Here is a 16,032-nt window from a genome sequence, read left to right as displayed (position 1 = left end):
TTTGAAACCCAAAAAATCTAACACAAGAAACTCGTAGAAATGACACATAAGTAGCCACATTAAACGGCGGAGTTTACTTAAATTGTTTTAGAATTTACGTGGATGAAAACTCAACCACGTATTCTCGTTTAAATTGAAGGGCAACCATATTTGATTTTTTTTTTTTTAAACATTCCATTAATTAATAAAAAAATATGTTGTACATGATAATTTTTTCCATTGTTTTTGGTAAAAAAAAAAAATAATTTTTAATCTTTACCAAAACTTTACTCTTTATCATAATATTATTCTTAATCATTATTAATTAATCTTTAAAAAAACTTAAGTATTATTGATGTAAATGTCTATATAAAAGAATTGATTAGTATTTGATAGTCTCTTTTTATTAAGGACTCAATCAATCAATACACTATAGGAGTCACTTAGATAAAGATATAAAAAATGTCTTTTTTTAAAGATATTTTTTAAAAATTAAATTTTAACACATATTATCAATTAAATTGTATTATTTTTTATTAAAAATTAGACTGGACAAATTAGTTTAACAAAAAAATTAATAAATTAAATTTTGAGCCGGTATAAATTAATATTTTTTATAAAAAATTACTATAATATCCCTATTTTATATATATATATATTAATTTTGAAAACTTTAAATTCTAATTCTATAATGACAGAAAAGAAAAGACTAGAATTTAGGATTCTCAAAATTAATATATATAATAAGAGTATTTTAGTCATTTTATATAATAGGGGTATTGTAGTCATTTTTTATAAAAAAATATTAATTTAGACCAATTTAAAATTTAATTCACTATTTTTCAATCAAATTAATTTATCTGACCTAATTTTGACAAAAATAATATAATTTAAGTGATTATATAAGTTAAATTTTAATTATTAAAAAATATCTTTAAAAAAAAATATTTTATGCATTTTTATGGGAGCATCCCCGTACACTATTCATCATGATTTCCATAACTAAATATTTATCATGAATGAACCCTAAGTAATTAACCCGTTAAAATAATGATTTGAGATGCAAAGTATATGCAACAATAATTAAGATTTTAGCATCCATGGGAGCTTATATATATATACAAGTCAACTTTTATACAAAGCTGCATCGACCCAAAAAAGAAAAAGCACATAAAAGCATAAGAAGTACTTTGAATTTTGCCATGCGGTCAAACAGTATATCATGCATGCTTAGCTTTCCCGTTGTGCCTAATTAAAGAGACACTTTCTCACGTTTAAAACTATTCATTATTCCTCAAGCAGCCCCTAATTATAATTAAATGCAAGCTATATTAGCACACCATGCATTACTAATTATCAATAATATTTTGGAGGGAATAAAAAATCAATTAAAACAGTTTAAAATTATTTTGTTTCGTATTTATTAATTATCGTTAAAATAATTGTATAATTTTAGATATAATAAATATACAATTATAAATATTATATTATATAAAATAATTTTAAATATTTTTTTTTTAGTATTACTGACAAATTATTAGTGCTATTTAAAGAAGGGTCACCAAGGAGCTTTATAAAATATATAGTAAGAAAATTTGTAAGATTAAATTAATTTTAATTCAATAAATTAAGAAAAACCTAAAGTATCTGCTTTTTTATGATACATTAATAACTTGTGTTGATACGTAACAGGACCAGCAACAACAATTACTATATTGTATATTAGCCTATTACAACCTAAAGTTTTCTTTAATTTAATTTCTTATACACAAAATACACTATTTTAATTTTTTTTCTTCTGGCATATGGTAACATGAAAACAATCATTTTAGGCACGTATTTTGAGCATACAATTATAAGTAATATATATCTAATAATAATGATTGTGATGGCATGAAGATTGATTACACGTGAAGCATGTCGAAAATAGAAGGCAAAGGTGATGAGTTCTAAAAGTGACACATGTCTCCCAATCAAACTTAGATTAATTAATTTTTTCCTTACAATAATTTCATAGAAAAATAGTAGCAAACACTTCACCTAAGCTTTTGGCTTTACGAGCTGCCACCTTTCAATTCAATTGTGATTGTTGATAAAAGTTAAAAATGACTAGGTCCTTTTATTTGTTTTTAATTTAAATTGAGTGTGCCATCTTTTTTAATTTGCCCACAAGAAAGAACAAATCCAGGTATCCACCTCACCTACAATAATTATTTCCAGAAATTGACATTTTGGAATTTGTTGTTAATTATTTAACTATTTATTGTTCATAATAGTAACTCATCAAATTAACAAACTCTGTCTGACCTACCCGCTATTAATTAAATCATTGTCTTATCATTTTCATTTGATTTGATATCAGCAGTATTATTAGTGGTGCCATTTACTCTCTAATTTTGACAAATAAATCATGTTTAATAATTTCCTTTATTTAACAAGCTATCCAATATAAATCACAAGGCCTCTCACTAATAATAAAAAGTTCCAGTTAATTTGAACATTCATGTAAAATTTGTATACATTTTTTTATTTGTCTTATATTAAAAAAACTTTAGAGTCAATAAAATTAAAATTAAAATATTTAAGTTATAAAATTCTAATATTATATCATGAAATTATTTGTCTAATTTAAAAAATTTAAGTTAATAAAAAGAGATACATAAACAGTTATATTTTGGTTTAATTATTCTATTGGTCCCTATAGTTTCGTAAAATTTTCAATTAGATCCCTATACTTTTTTTTTTCTTTTAATTGGATCCTGTACCAATTTTTTTTCAATTAGGTACCTCTTAGCAGTAATCGGCTTAATTTTATAGGGACCCAACTAAAAAAAAATTGGTGCAGGGACTTAAATAAAAGGAAAAAAAAGTGTAGGGATCCAATTAAAAAAAAAAATTGGTATATGGACTCAATTAAAAAAAAAAGTATAGGGATTTAATTGAAAATTTTGCAAAACTATAGGGATCAACAGAGTAATTAAACCTTATATTTTTAATATCTACTCTCTAATCCAAAATTCATGAATATATATTGATAATTGTTTGGTATTATTTTAATTAGCAGATGAAATGAATTAAAATGTATAATTAATTCACATTATTAGTTCATAATAAAAAGTTATTTTCAAATTGCCTTGTGTTATTACAGCCTTGAGGCATGTAAATGGTAATGGGAACCTAAAAAGCAAAGCATGTTAAACAAAGTCAATATTATTGCCACCTTTTTCTTCATCTTATGTGGTTAGTGTGTTCTTTAATTTCTGTAGAGAGGTGACACTTTAGTTGATTTATTATATCTATATAGTATAGCAACCACTTAAGCATCAGAAAAGTGGTATATTGGAAAACTTGAAAATCTCATTAACTTGGCATGAAAAAGGGGAAGAAATAAAGAAATAAAGAGGAAAAAGCAAAAGTAAGGAAAAAAGAAGAAGCAAAATTAAAGTTAAGAAAGGCAACAATATTTTGATGAGGGGCCAGCTATATAATTTTACTTAGTCATTATTATGTTAGTGGAATCATATGAAGACACCCAAGAGTAGTGGGGTTTGTTTTGTTGCTGTAAAACCCAATTTAATTAACTTCAAATCCAAATTAAAATATTTTGGATCACCAATAATCACGCCAATCATATGCCATAAGTCCAAATAATTCAAGATTATGTTGCTAATGACTGTTGGTATAATATTGTGTTATTCATCATCTAGCCAGCTAGAGAGCATAATAAATATATGGAATAATAATCAGGATCATTAATAAAGCTTGATTATTATTAAGTGAAAACTCAAGTGAAGTCGACGTTCACGTGAAGTTGATATTGAGAGCCGTTAGATGATTTGACTAAATTTTCATCTAACAGCTCTCAGGTATCAACTTCACGTGAAGTCGACTGCACATGAGTTTTCACCTTATTATTATTATTATTATTATTATTATTATTATTATTAAGAGATGCATTATTCATTGTAGATGCAAAGATTCAATATATTCCCAGTACAAGGAGGTGTACGAAGGGTATAAATCTAAACTTGAGAAAATAAATAATAAATAATAAAGATTCCTTAAATTCCAATCCGATTTATTTCGTATATTCACTCATATAGTTTATATAATATTCTTCCATTCTATAAATTATTGATTTTTTTTATTGTTTATAAGCAACAAATATTATTACACGTTGAAGTAGAATACAAACATGTATATCTTTATTAATTGAACTCAGGATCATGATGATGAAAACATATATCCAAAAATATGATGAACTAATAATTAACATTGGAAAACGAACATTATTATTATTAACATAATAATTAAGGTAATGATGATTAATTAATTAAAACTAATCTTGCTTCCTTAACTCGGTGTAGAACCTCTTGATGAACTCTTCCGCCGCCTTATCAACCTGGTGGTCGTCTTTGTCGTCGTTATGAAGCGGGAACGGCGAGTCCGTCACTCTCAGCTGCCTCACCATTGGACTCCGGCCGAACCCTGGAAGCGCCGGCGAAGCCTCCACCATAGCCATCATCACCTGATCATTATTATTGTTGTTGTTGTTCAAGATCTCCAACACCGCCTTGAGCGCGTTCGCGGTGACCACGTCGTCGTCGAGAGTGGGTGGCGCGTGAGCGCATGCGAAGAAGTGGTGGTTGTGATTGCGGTGGCGCTTGCCGATTGGGAAGAAGTAGTGGTTGTTGGGAGTGTTGCTGCAGCTGAACTCGTACTCCCTTGGGGCGGAGAACTGTAGATTAGGGTTGTTTGAGTGGTGGTGGTGATGGAACATGAGGTTGTAGATGGCTTTTCCGGCGAGCTTGCGGCGGCGCTTGAGGAACATGTTTAGATCCATCACGAGCTTGCCCTTTGATATGCCTCTTCTAAGCATGAAGAATACTACACGTACCATGTTCCACACTTTCTTTGCCATTATTGGAACGTTATTGCTTTCCATTTTAGAGAGAGAGAGAGAGAGAGAGAATTGAAGAGAGAATGGATTGAAGAGAAGGGAAGGGGTGTGAGGACCTTATATAGTACTCATTGGGAATCAAGTACTTTAAGGTTTTGAAGAGCAAAAAATTACCGTGAAAACTAGGTGAAGTCGACTTTACGTGAAGTTGATATCTGAGAGTCTTTAGATAAAAATTTAGGTGGAAATTCAGATCCAGTCGACTTCACGTGAAGTTGATCATTGAGAGCAGTTAGATTATTTGACTGATTTGACTAAATTTTCATCTAATGACTCTCAACTATCAACTTCACATGAAGTCGACTTCACATGAGTTTTCACCAAAAATTTAGTCAAATCAGTCAAATCATCTAATAACTCTTAAATATCAATTTCACGTGAAATTGACTACACCTGAATTTCTACCAAAAGTTATTATATGTATAAACCAGTAGAAATTAATGTTTAGTTAGCCCTAACTTTATAATATTTTAGAATTTAAAATTAATAATTTATTTATAATTTAAGATATATTTAATAATTTAATATATTTGATTAAATTATTAAAAATAATATATGCATTTATATGTTATTATTGTATAATACATCCTGTGCTAGAATTATAATAACCTAACCCTAATTAAGAAACCGTGGGTGCATACACCACATATTAGTTTGGATACTTTATGTCTTTCTTTTATTATTTTATTGACCCCATCTATCATTATTGGTGGAGTGCTGCGCTTCCTTTTTGAGTTTGAGATATTTTGGAATAATTCATACCAGACATCCTTTTGGGGTTTGCTTTTTTATTTTATTTTTGAAAAATCTTTCATCTCGTCTTTGTTTTCATTTCTAGATTGGTGGCTATTACTTAATATATATGTAACAGTAGTGAATGACCTAAAGCCAAAGGCTATAACTATTTATGTGTTTACATCGATTAGAAAAATGTTCAAGATACATCAGAATTAAGAATTCTCAGCATGCATGCATATATATATGGTAGAATTAAGAATAACATATATATATAAGATTGGCAATAATATCTAGAATACATATTATTTTAATTTATTGGATAAAACAAGAAATAAAAGACATGCATACCCTGATGACCTAAAACGCAACATGGACTATAACCCTCTCAAGTCTCAAGAGAAAGAAGGAAAAATAAGAAGTGGCACTACAAACCAACTTCCAAAAACTATAATTCATGCATGCATGGGTTCAAAGACCTGAAAAAAACCCTTACAATTAAGGTGACTTAGGTCTTCTTCCCATTGCACACAAATTGAAACATCGGTCAGCAGAGAAAATTATAGGGAACAGGTAAACAAAGATAATACATAACCATGTTCCCCTTAATTAGTACGAAAAAGTAGTTCATTGAAAAATCTATGTATACAGACAAATTGTCTAAAATACATTAATTTTTCAATTACTACTTTTTCTAAATCGATAGTTATTTCGAAGGAGAAAACTCACATGCAGTTGTATGCAGTTGTCTTTATGTAAAATTGATATTGAGAAACCGTTAAACAACATCAGACAACTGCACTCAAGTCGCAAAACTAATTAATTAATTTGCAAGAGTGAGATCATTGATCTCTCTTGTGATTGCAGGAATGCAACTTGAACTCCTTGCAATGGATCCTCTCTTTGGTCCATTGTTGGTGTCCCTAGGGTTAAAGGACTTAGCCCTTCTCCCTTCCATTTTGTTCTTCTTCAACATGGCTTTCATGGCTTCAGCTTGGAACAAAACAGGGAAAGCCCTACCATACTTGTTGAACCTAACACAAGCATTGATGTGTGAGTTCAGTGCTTCCTCCTTCTTCCCTCCGTTCTTCTCCAACTCTTCCTTCACCGCCTCCGAACACAACCCGCACACAAACTTGCCGGAGAATTTGCCACGAACGCGGCCTATGTACTCCGGCGTGCACTCTTCCGACATGCCACAACACTCGCACTTTGCATCCTCTACCTCACTTATGGGCGTAAGTGTCTTCAAATCATTGATCTCTTCTTTCGCGAGCTCGAACGAGATGTCTGAGAAGGTTCTTTGAATATGATTGTTATTACATAGTGACTGCTTCGGTGGCTTGGCAATATTGTTCCTACCAAAATTAGGGTTTGGGAAACTCTCTCCACAGGGAGCCATACTTTTGAATTGAATTGAAGTTGGTTACTTTGAGAGAAAATATATAAAAGGTTTGATATTGAATAATGAAACTACAGTGAATATATTAAGTTGTTGGAGAATGAAGGAAGGATCCTATTTATAATGAATCTACTATTGTTTCTAAGGATGAGACAATGGTACATGTGTGGATCTTAGAAACTGGAATGTCAGTTTTCAAGATCGTGAACTCACTAGATTTTTCTGGAAAGGATGTGATGAGTCGAGTAGTAGCTTTTATTTCAAATCAGAGGTCTGTAATAATCTGTATACAATGCAACTGGACTAATAATAACTTGCAATGCATGCTGATTGGTAGTTGTGGCTACAAGAAAAGGTATGGTTCACCTGCATTAACAATTAATTATGATCATGATTTCTTTATCTAGTTGATGATACTTGAATAATAATGTATCACTGGTCTTAGGATAATGTATATACACACATTCATTATTTAATTTTTACATTATTCAGGGTGAGTGTATCAAAATTTAGAATAATTTAAAGGTGAAAACTCAAGTGAAGTCGACTTTAGGTGAAGTTGATACTGAGAGCCGTCAGATGATTTGACTGAATTTTCATCTAACGGCTTTCACGTATCAACTTCACGTGAAGTCGACTGCACCTAAGTTTCTACCTAATTTAAATTCTCCAAAATAAAATAAGAGTTACAAAAATAAAAAAATTGATCAATATTGAATAATTAAAAGTTAATTTCGATATTTATTTTTAATATAATTTTGTGGGTTCTACTAAATGATTAGTTTTTCATCTCTTGTCCACTATACAAATATGCTCCATTTAGAGGATCTAAATATGTAGTATTTCCTAATTGTTACTCTCTTGGCCCTTCCGTATCCACTCATTTTAATTTTATCTCATGTAATTTGGATTGCCATGATGGCCATGCTTAATCAGCACACTGAAAAGAAAATATTTCAAGAAAATGAAAAAAAAAAAAAAAAAAAACTTCCTTTCTTTTTTGTTAGGATGATGTACAAGGATCAATGTATCATATCCATGCAATAGGAAAGTTAGTTGACATTAATAAAAAGTTGTTCCCTTTGGCAATTGCATTATTCATATGTGGTCCATTGCAAGCAGAATACCAATTACTATAAAGTGTGGGGTGTATTCACATGATGGCACGGTGAAACCATACATATATACTTTGCCTCTACTTTTTCTGCTTTAGTAAAATATAATTACATGAAGGAAGAAAGGGACTTAGCTATGTATGGAGCACGAGCTTTTACTCTCTCTATATATATATATATACTTTTCATTTCACGAGCTTAAAAGTATGAAAGGAAAGTGAATGAATGAAGTTGGTTTCAACTCTCATCTTTCAAGGAAGATATTATTCAATAAAGTTGCAGTCCCTATCTATCTAGTGAATCATGCTAGAGCCTTCAAGGTAAGGGAAACATGATGCAAGAATAATCTCCATGGATCCTCTCAATCAAATCTTTACTATATTTTGTTCTTCCCAAAATTATTTGAATTTGAAATTATAAAATAGTCATATTTAAAAATAAAATACACTCGGTTTAAATTTACTAATTATTACTACTTTTATAGCTTCCATAAATTTGGTTACTGTGATGAGGCAACCAAATGCACAGGGTTTGGTGAAAGTACTGCCTAGTAAGGAAAAGTATCACTTATTTTTTAATGAAGTGCATCTTAATTGTGTAAAAGATTTCAAAACTTGACAGTAAAATTAGGTACTATATATAATAGACTGGGAATCAGACATTAATAAACATAACATAGGTTAACACATAAAGTAGGTTTTACAGGCAATCCAAGTCTTAGGCATCAAATATAGGAAATTAAAACAACAGCAGCCAACAAAATATGTCTTAAAAAGAGTTGGTGTTGGACACTTGCGGTTCCTAGACTTAAAACACATAATGTTTAAACAAAAGACCAGTTCATAAACATAAAGCAAATACAATGTGCATTCTCCTCTTCATTCAGCACCTTCCAAGCCACTACTCTTTCATAAGAGATTGGTCGCCCCATACTTGAAAGACATATACCACCTTGAAGGCATGCAAAGCCCTACAAAGCAAGAGAAATCAACACAATGATCTATAAAGAGAACTGTATAAAGCAACAAAAATGCTGCAATCTGAAAAATAAAATGAAAAGTACCTGTTGAATGATTTGGGGAAACTCTGAGCAGAGAATCTTTCTGCCATGATCATCAAATATCTTCTCTAGAGTTATATCCTGCAGTGCAACTAAGGTAGTCTCCAGCATGTCAAGCCCTGCTTGGTTTGCAAAAGTAAACACTGGCAATGCCTGCAAAAACCAAGTTTCAATGAATGCTCTTTCTAATTGGTAAATGATTAAAATAACTGGAAAGAATCAAAGTTGAAATCTGACTGTTATATTCTCTCAGGAGTTGCTTTAAGGTTTGAGAAATAGTGTTGTGAAATTGAAATAAATTCAAAGGATACCTTTAGAGTGCAGCACAATAGTGCATCCGAGTGATGCCACAATGACTTGAGAAGAGATTCGTTCCCCTCATTATTCGATTTAAGTAGCTCAACACCCAAGTAGCACCTACAAATTAGAACTGTCAAACATCATTCTAGTGTTTGAAATTGCAGCAGGAGAAACCAGAAATTCACTCAATGTGCAAATGCAATACATGTATCTATTAACTTATATGGATGTCTCGATCAATTGATTAATAATAAGAAAGGATCAGACACCAGAGATTATATATTAAAAACTGCAACATATCATGAATTGGTGCCACAAGTCCTTATTAAACACTTGGGCATGCACATGCCTAAAAAGAATTCAGTTCCTAATGTGAACATCTCACAGAATGTGAACCGCTGTACTAAGTTTCAGAACAGTGAAGGCAAATGACACGAGAATTTTACACACCTGTAGCTATTGCAGATCCAGCGAGCAAGAGTTTGTGCTTCAGGAGTGCCTAATGGTGTCCTAAGCCCAGCTTGTGAACTCAAATGAGAAGGTGAAAGCGCTAATGCTACCCTTTGGACTGATGATATAATGCTGCGAACATACTGGCGTGCCATGGAAGCTACATGCTCTTGCATATGGCTTTCAAATGCAAATTCAAATGCTATTGTCATCACAGATCTCACAGAGCCAGAATTTCCAGAAGTTTCATTCGAAGCTCTGTTTCCAGTGGGGCCAATATCCAGGGCAGATGCAAGGTCAAGGGTACGATTTGGATTGGATGCTTCCTGCAAATTTTGCATCACGATTTGAAAAGATAGAACCTTGTGAAAGATAAGATATTAAATACAAACAAAATATACTACTTCAACAATAATTGAGGCTAACCTTTCCAGAATCAAGAGGAATGATGCGAAATCCTGAAGGCAGAAGGGGGGCATCATCAGCGAAGGATGCATCAATTGGAGCAAAAATAAGTTCAGCACAGGTTCCAACAGCATTCTCATCCATTCCACTACATAGCTATCAAAATAAATTGAATAAACTGTAAGAAAGTATTCCAAATGGTGATTGGTGAGAAAATGACACTTCTTCCTGGACTCCACTAAGTGTCTATTAACAGAGAAAGAGAAGGGCCCCAAACCATAAACATTTTTCTCATAATAGATCATAGATAGATTAATACTTTGACTATAGACTTGGTCTACAATAACACATAGTATTCATGGCAATGTGTCGTCAGACGTGCATGCAATTAAGCTTTAAGCAACTCGGTTAAAAAAAAATCGATTCTAGCCAATTCTAACATACGAAGCCATCACACTACTTTTCTTTGAATTCCAATATGCAATCAAGTTTTACATGCTGCAAAGTGCAAATCAAGAAATAAACCAAATCCAAGGCTAAACATTAGAAGCACACCATATTTTATGGAAAATCAAAAGTGACTACAAAATCATTAAATAATCCAAATTGCGTCATATTACATGAGGGAAATGTGACCTCAAGTTATAATAAAGAACCTAAATGTTGGCTTCTACATCTTAGACTCACATCTAGCAAAATCATGCACATTAAGTATGTACCAGATGTTACAGGAGGAAGCAGTGAAACAAGCAACATGGGGAAAGAAACTGAAGAAACTCACTTGCAGAAGAAAGACTTCTCTGGGCATCATTGCTTCTTCAGGAGAATGAGCAATTCCTTCCAATTTAATCACTTCCAGAAACTACCATTAATTAAAAAAAAATTAAAAAGAAGTTAGAATAGATCAATCATATAATTCTTGTTTGTTATTACAGATTTTTACACCAATTTATTACCTCCTCATGCTCAATAGTGTGGGCTAGAGGAAGAATAACTTGACCCCCATAATTTCCTACGCGAGATCCTGATAAGCTGCAAGGACCAACTTTAATGGCAGCAGCTGAGTACGCATCCATGTTATTGTCTGCCCATTCTGACCTGTGCTCCCGCAGGAACCTTAGAAGAATGGCTGGAGGCACATTCTGAAGAAATGGAAGACAGCCATAAAAGAGAAACATCAGAGAAATATTAAAACTTAACAATGTCTCTGGTACATTTAATTAAGGAGAAGAGCATAATTAGAAAGGAGATAATAATTATCTTTAACTAGTGATGACAAGAGTGACACATGTTAAGGAATAGCTCAATACAAAAGCTTGATAACTGATCAACCAAGTCTTTGTATGTCCCTTTCGTAAGGCGTAATTTAGTCAACTAAGCAACTGATAGCCATTATATTGTAACAATTTGAATTCTGTGATTCTTTTTCAGTTTAACAAAAGCTAAACTGGTCATACAAAAAAAGTATTCTTGACATATAACTGTCTATAACATATTCCACAGCAATAAAATATTTTAGTTTATAACTTTAGGGAAACACAAGTGAAATTTCAAAGCATCCTGACCTGTAACAGCATTGAAGCTTTGGCACATAAAACTGCATTACTGACAGAAGGAAATCCATTGGCAAAGGAAAGATTCAGACCCATCAACTTGTCAGGTGATGAATTCACTAGAATTGTAACATCGTCAACACCATCATTACCAATCGTTGACCATCCCTCATCAGTAAATCCATTGAGTGCCTCATTGAAACCCCTACAAGAAAATCAATGAGTTTTCTAAATTTAGATACAATAGATATCCACCAGAGTGCCAGTAGAATTTTTACCGGCTCAGTCTCTGGCCAAGTGCTCGAAGAGCGGCTGGTCGTCTGCCCCACCCAGTGACATTAGACTGAGAAACTTCATGTGAAATCTGCCTTAGCTGACGTAGGGCCTGAATGGAATGAACAATGTAAACAACGCAAACATCTTTTTTATATAATATTGGAGCTCAGAAGATGATAAATTTAAATTTAAATTTCAGTAGGATCAGTAATAGCCATGGTTGTACTGTCAACATTAATACTGAAATACAATATCATACCGCCATTGTCGTCTTCTGAGCCAGCACCGTTGATGATTCGTACAGTGGACGCAATACTTCAGGAACACTCCAAGGCTAATAATAACATAAAAATTCCAAAATTATTTCTCAATTTTCTGTTAAATAAATACAAAAACAATAAAGCAACCAAGTTAAATTCATGTACCTCCAAATCCATATGATCAACAATATGAATGATGGAGCCACCTCCTTCACAAGGTCTTATCAGGTACCCACTAGGCAACATCTCTGCTCTAACAAAATGCTGCACAGGAGGCATGGTTGGACCATTTTGTGTATTCTTAAGAGACCTCTCACAGATCTACAGCAGGGCGGATAAGAATGATTATTATATATTTCAGGATTATGCAGTACAAATTTGGGCAAGACATTGGACATTGGAATGAGGTTAACCATAATATCTTGGTATAGACAAATCTTAAGAACATAATCTTATAAGTCACATACCACTAAGCTTCCATCTTCCAACACAGATGTGTAGCGCAGCAACCAGAAGTCGCGAGCAGGTGCCAACGTGGTTGGCGCATATAGCTGATCATCAAGGTGTAACACATGCGTATAAGAAGTTTGCTAGCAATCAAGTTACATTTTTTTTTTGGTGAACATCAATTAAGTTGCATAGAACCATCAGTCATATCTCATACTAATCAAGTTTAAATTTACCTGCATATAAAGCAGCTCAATGGTTCCACCATTTGCTGTGGGCAGCACATTCAGCACATCAACAGCTCGGCAATCACGGAACCATGAAGGTCGATCTTTGAGTATTTCTGCAACCTGAAAATTTTGTGGCTCATTATGTTGTGGAAGGACACAAGCAAGAAAACCAGTTTAGAAAGAACAAATTTCGAGCACTTACCCTTGTGGGTTCTAGACCCACCAGGCCGCAGGCTCGTGCTGCCACACCAGTGCAACCATGAGAAATAGCAACGATTCCAATGGAATCCGGACCAGGCTGTCACATAAGCAAAATGTAAGAAACAATATTCTAAAAATAGTTTGATCTTGCAAACACTTCCAATAGAATATGAACGTCATCCATGCCTCGTTCAAACATGAGAGAAAAAAAAACTGAAAATAACTAATTGCTTAACCAATATTAAGAGTTGTTAATTATTTCAGGGTTACCTTCATTCCAGGCATTTGGACCCACTCAACAGCAGTTCCAGTAGCCTTTGAAAGAAACTCTGCTAAAGTCTCTTCTGCAATGGACAAAAGCCTGGGAAGAATGACAGTGATTGAGTAAGGTCAAGCATGCACAAACAAATTTTTCCAGACAGAAACAATGACATAAATTGGTCCCAACAATCATTAATATTCCCACTAACCCTGCAGGACTTGCATCCCTTGGGGGATGCTGATTTGTCAAGCTGCGTTGACCACTAGTCACGGCGGATTCACAGCTTGTGTCTTTGGTTGGCAGAGAAGTCTGCAGAGCCAAAAAAAAAAATGAACGCCATTCTAATTGAATTCCAGTATGTAAAGCCATAAAGGATAACAGAGAATAAAATACTTCCTATAACCGGAGTTGCTAATATGACATCTAATTAATCAGAAAACCCTATAGATTAGGAAACTTGAAGAATGGAAACCGTTAACAGAAAAACTTCAAGGTAGTTTTAAACTAAAGTAAACCATTTGAACATAAATCTTACATTTTGGGTATGCTGACGAAAGTAGCCATTTTCATACACCAACTGAGAAACCTGCTTCTGCAACCTATCATTCTCCTCCATCAGCAGCTTGTTCATGGCTGTCAGTTTCCTATTCACAGCCTGAAGTCGCAAAGCCTCTTTCCTCTGCTTCTCCCTACATCTGAATCCACATACAATGTTAGCAGTTCCATCACCAAGTAACAGACTATTCATCAGAAAGGGGACAAAGAAATGGTTTTGATAATACCTTCTGTTCTGGAACCAAACTTTGATTTGCTTGGGCTCAATGTTGGAGAGAATGGGGCACTCGCGGATGAGCTGCTGGCGGCGAATGGAGCTGGGTTTGGGGCAGTCATGGTAGAGCCTCTCGAGGGCCTCAACCTGCTCAGGTGTGTAACGGACATACTTGCCGTTATCCAATCCTGGTTTACCATCCTTGCAGGACATTGACATCGCTACCTAACTACCCTCACAACTCACAAACAACAACAACAACAAATTCAACAGTGTCTTCACAAAACACCACCCCCCACCACACCAAACTTTGTTAACACTTCCAACTCACAACAAAGAAGCAAGCTTTACCCACCTTCTTCTATATACAGCTTCCAATAAATGATCTTTCAATGAGTAAGTAACTAAGTATACATTTTTTTTCCGGAGATCAGTGACTTGGAAGAAAACTTATGAAGAAAACAGCGACGATCTGAATCCCGGAATCATCCACCACAACCTCTCCTGAAGGAAAATCGAAAATCCAGAGACAGCTTGAAGAAAGAGATGATACTGCCGATTGGATTGAGGTGAAGAGCTCGGAAAACAGAGTGTTCCCTCCGAACCCTCAGGGATTCAGAAGGAGCTGAAACGAGACCACTCCACTCCACCGCCGATCTTCATCATCGTCGAAGTGAAACTTTTCGAAGCTCAGCTGATCTCGGAACCATCGCTTTCAAATAATCAAACAACCACCATAGAAACACAACAACGCAGTAATTGAGCTGGTAGCATCAAAGACGACGGAGAGAATTTAAAAAAAAAAAAACACCTTTTTTGGGGGGTTTCAGGGAAGTTGGTTGATTGGGGATTTGGGTTTGGGAATGAAAGGAAGACAAGAAAGAAACCCTAAAGTGAAAGCGAAAGAGGGGAAGAAGGGTGGGGACCCTAGTGGCTAGTGGATGGTGGTGCTGGTTTTCTTCTTCTCTCTTTTTTTTTTTTTTTTTTTTTTGCTCTTTTTTTTTATTTTTATATTTAATTAATTTGATTTTCACTCTCAGATTTGCTCTGTTGTGATTGTCTTCATTTGTTCTTTCACTTTCGGTTCAAATGGAGAACAGCGCCATCTCTTTTTTATTGTATGGACGAAAATGCCCTTATTCTCGCGGCTGTTCTGACAGTGAATTGCGCCTTCAAGAGTGTGGGTCCCGCCGCTTCCACTATCATTATCCCTATGTATTCCCTTAAATGCCCCCCATAGCTCCAACCTTCTTTTTCCTTGGTTCTCATTTACTTACTTCATTAATTGTTCTTAATTATTACTTGTAGTACTCATTATTACACTACATAGTACATACTTTTCTTTTTTGATTTATCACAGTATATGCCCATGCTACGCTTCAGTATTATAGTTGAACTAACTACTATAATTGTTTGCATCTTCAACTTAATTTAGCTACTTTGGATGGTATGTTAGATTTTCTCAACATTTTAAGGCAAATGCTATTTTGGAATGTCAAAAAATTAGACATCAAAAAACTATCATTCTTTATATATACTAATCATCTACCACATGAAATAAAATTAGATGTATTTAAAGGCAATTAATTACTAGAAAAATATTAACGCATTAGTAAATCATATATGTC

General features: G+C 33.6%; 3 protein-coding genes across 3 annotated transcripts; all 3 read right to left on the bottom strand.

Annotated features, from left to right (window-relative positions):
- Positions 1-4,101: 4,101 nt before the first annotated feature.
- On the bottom strand, positions 4,102-4,983 carry LOC107614348 (Avr9/Cf-9 rapidly elicited protein). Its single transcript, XM_088497106.1, has one exon. It carries the CDS (start codon positions 4,922-4,924, stop codon positions 4,319-4,321), a length of 606 nt encoding a protein of 201 aa, XP_088353232.1. The 5' UTR covers positions 4,925-4,983; the 3' UTR covers positions 4,102-4,318.
- A 946-nt stretch (positions 4,984-5,929) lies between these two features.
- On the bottom strand, positions 5,930-7,178 carry LOC107610300 (uncharacterized). The gene has a single exon (XM_021108462.2). It carries the CDS (start codon positions 7,074-7,076, stop codon positions 6,498-6,500), a length of 579 nt encoding a protein of 192 aa, XP_020964121.2. The 5' UTR covers positions 7,077-7,178; the 3' UTR covers positions 5,930-6,497.
- Positions 7,179-8,836: 1,658 nt separating this feature from the next.
- On the bottom strand, positions 8,837-15,465 carry LOC107612814 (homeobox-leucine zipper protein ATHB-15). Its single transcript, XM_016314566.3, has 18 exons — positions 14,418-15,465; positions 14,171-14,330; positions 13,844-13,944; positions 13,644-13,734; positions 13,375-13,470; positions 13,179-13,292; positions 12,963-13,046; positions 12,661-12,816; positions 12,495-12,569; positions 12,238-12,344; positions 11,972-12,164; positions 11,363-11,548; positions 11,188-11,268; positions 10,428-10,562; positions 10,002-10,327; positions 9,563-9,668; positions 9,255-9,404; positions 8,837-9,161 (listed from the first exon to the last, which is right to left on the bottom strand). The coding sequence occupies exons 1-18, from the start codon at positions 14,621-14,623 to the stop codon at positions 9,015-9,017; spliced, it is 2,514 nt and encodes an 837-aa protein (XP_016170052.1). The 5' UTR covers positions 14,624-15,465; the 3' UTR covers positions 8,837-9,014.
- Between the last annotated feature and the right edge of the window lie 567 nt (positions 15,466-16,032).

This window comes from Arachis ipaensis, chromosome B8, assembly GCF_059453495.1.
Source record: "Arachis ipaensis isolate K30076 ecotype BB chromosome B8, ASM5945349v1, whole genome shotgun sequence".
Classification (NCBI taxonomy): Eukaryota; Viridiplantae; Streptophyta; class Magnoliopsida; order Fabales; family Fabaceae; genus Arachis; species Arachis ipaensis.
Note: the sequence above shows the minus strand (reverse complement) of the source record. Positions and strands in the feature narration are given on the sequence as shown.

What these genes read in the sequence shown, in the direction of transcription:
- LOC107614348 (XM_088497106.1), bottom strand. Translation starts at nt 4,924, where the DNA reads ATGGAAAGCAATAACGTTCCAATAATGGCAAAGAAAGTGTGGAACATG.
- LOC107612814 (XM_016314566.3), bottom strand. Translation starts at nt 14,623, where the DNA reads ATGTCAATGTCCTGCAAGGATGGTAAACCAGGATTGGATAACGGCAAG. An exon ending in TGGAAGATGGAAGCTTAGTG is followed by an intron (nt 12,817 to 12,962) that starts GTATGTGACTTA and finishes GCCCTGCTGTAG; the next exon opens with ATCTGTGAGAGGTCTCTTAA. An exon ending in TGGATCTGCAATAGCTACAG is followed by an intron (nt 9,669 to 10,001) that starts GTGTGTAAAATT and finishes TCTAATTTGTAG; the next exon opens with GTGCTACTTGGGTGTTGAGC.
- LOC107610300 (XM_021108462.2), bottom strand. Translation starts at nt 7,076, where the DNA reads ATGGCTCCCTGTGGAGAGAGTTTCCCAAACCCTAATTTTGGTAGGAAC.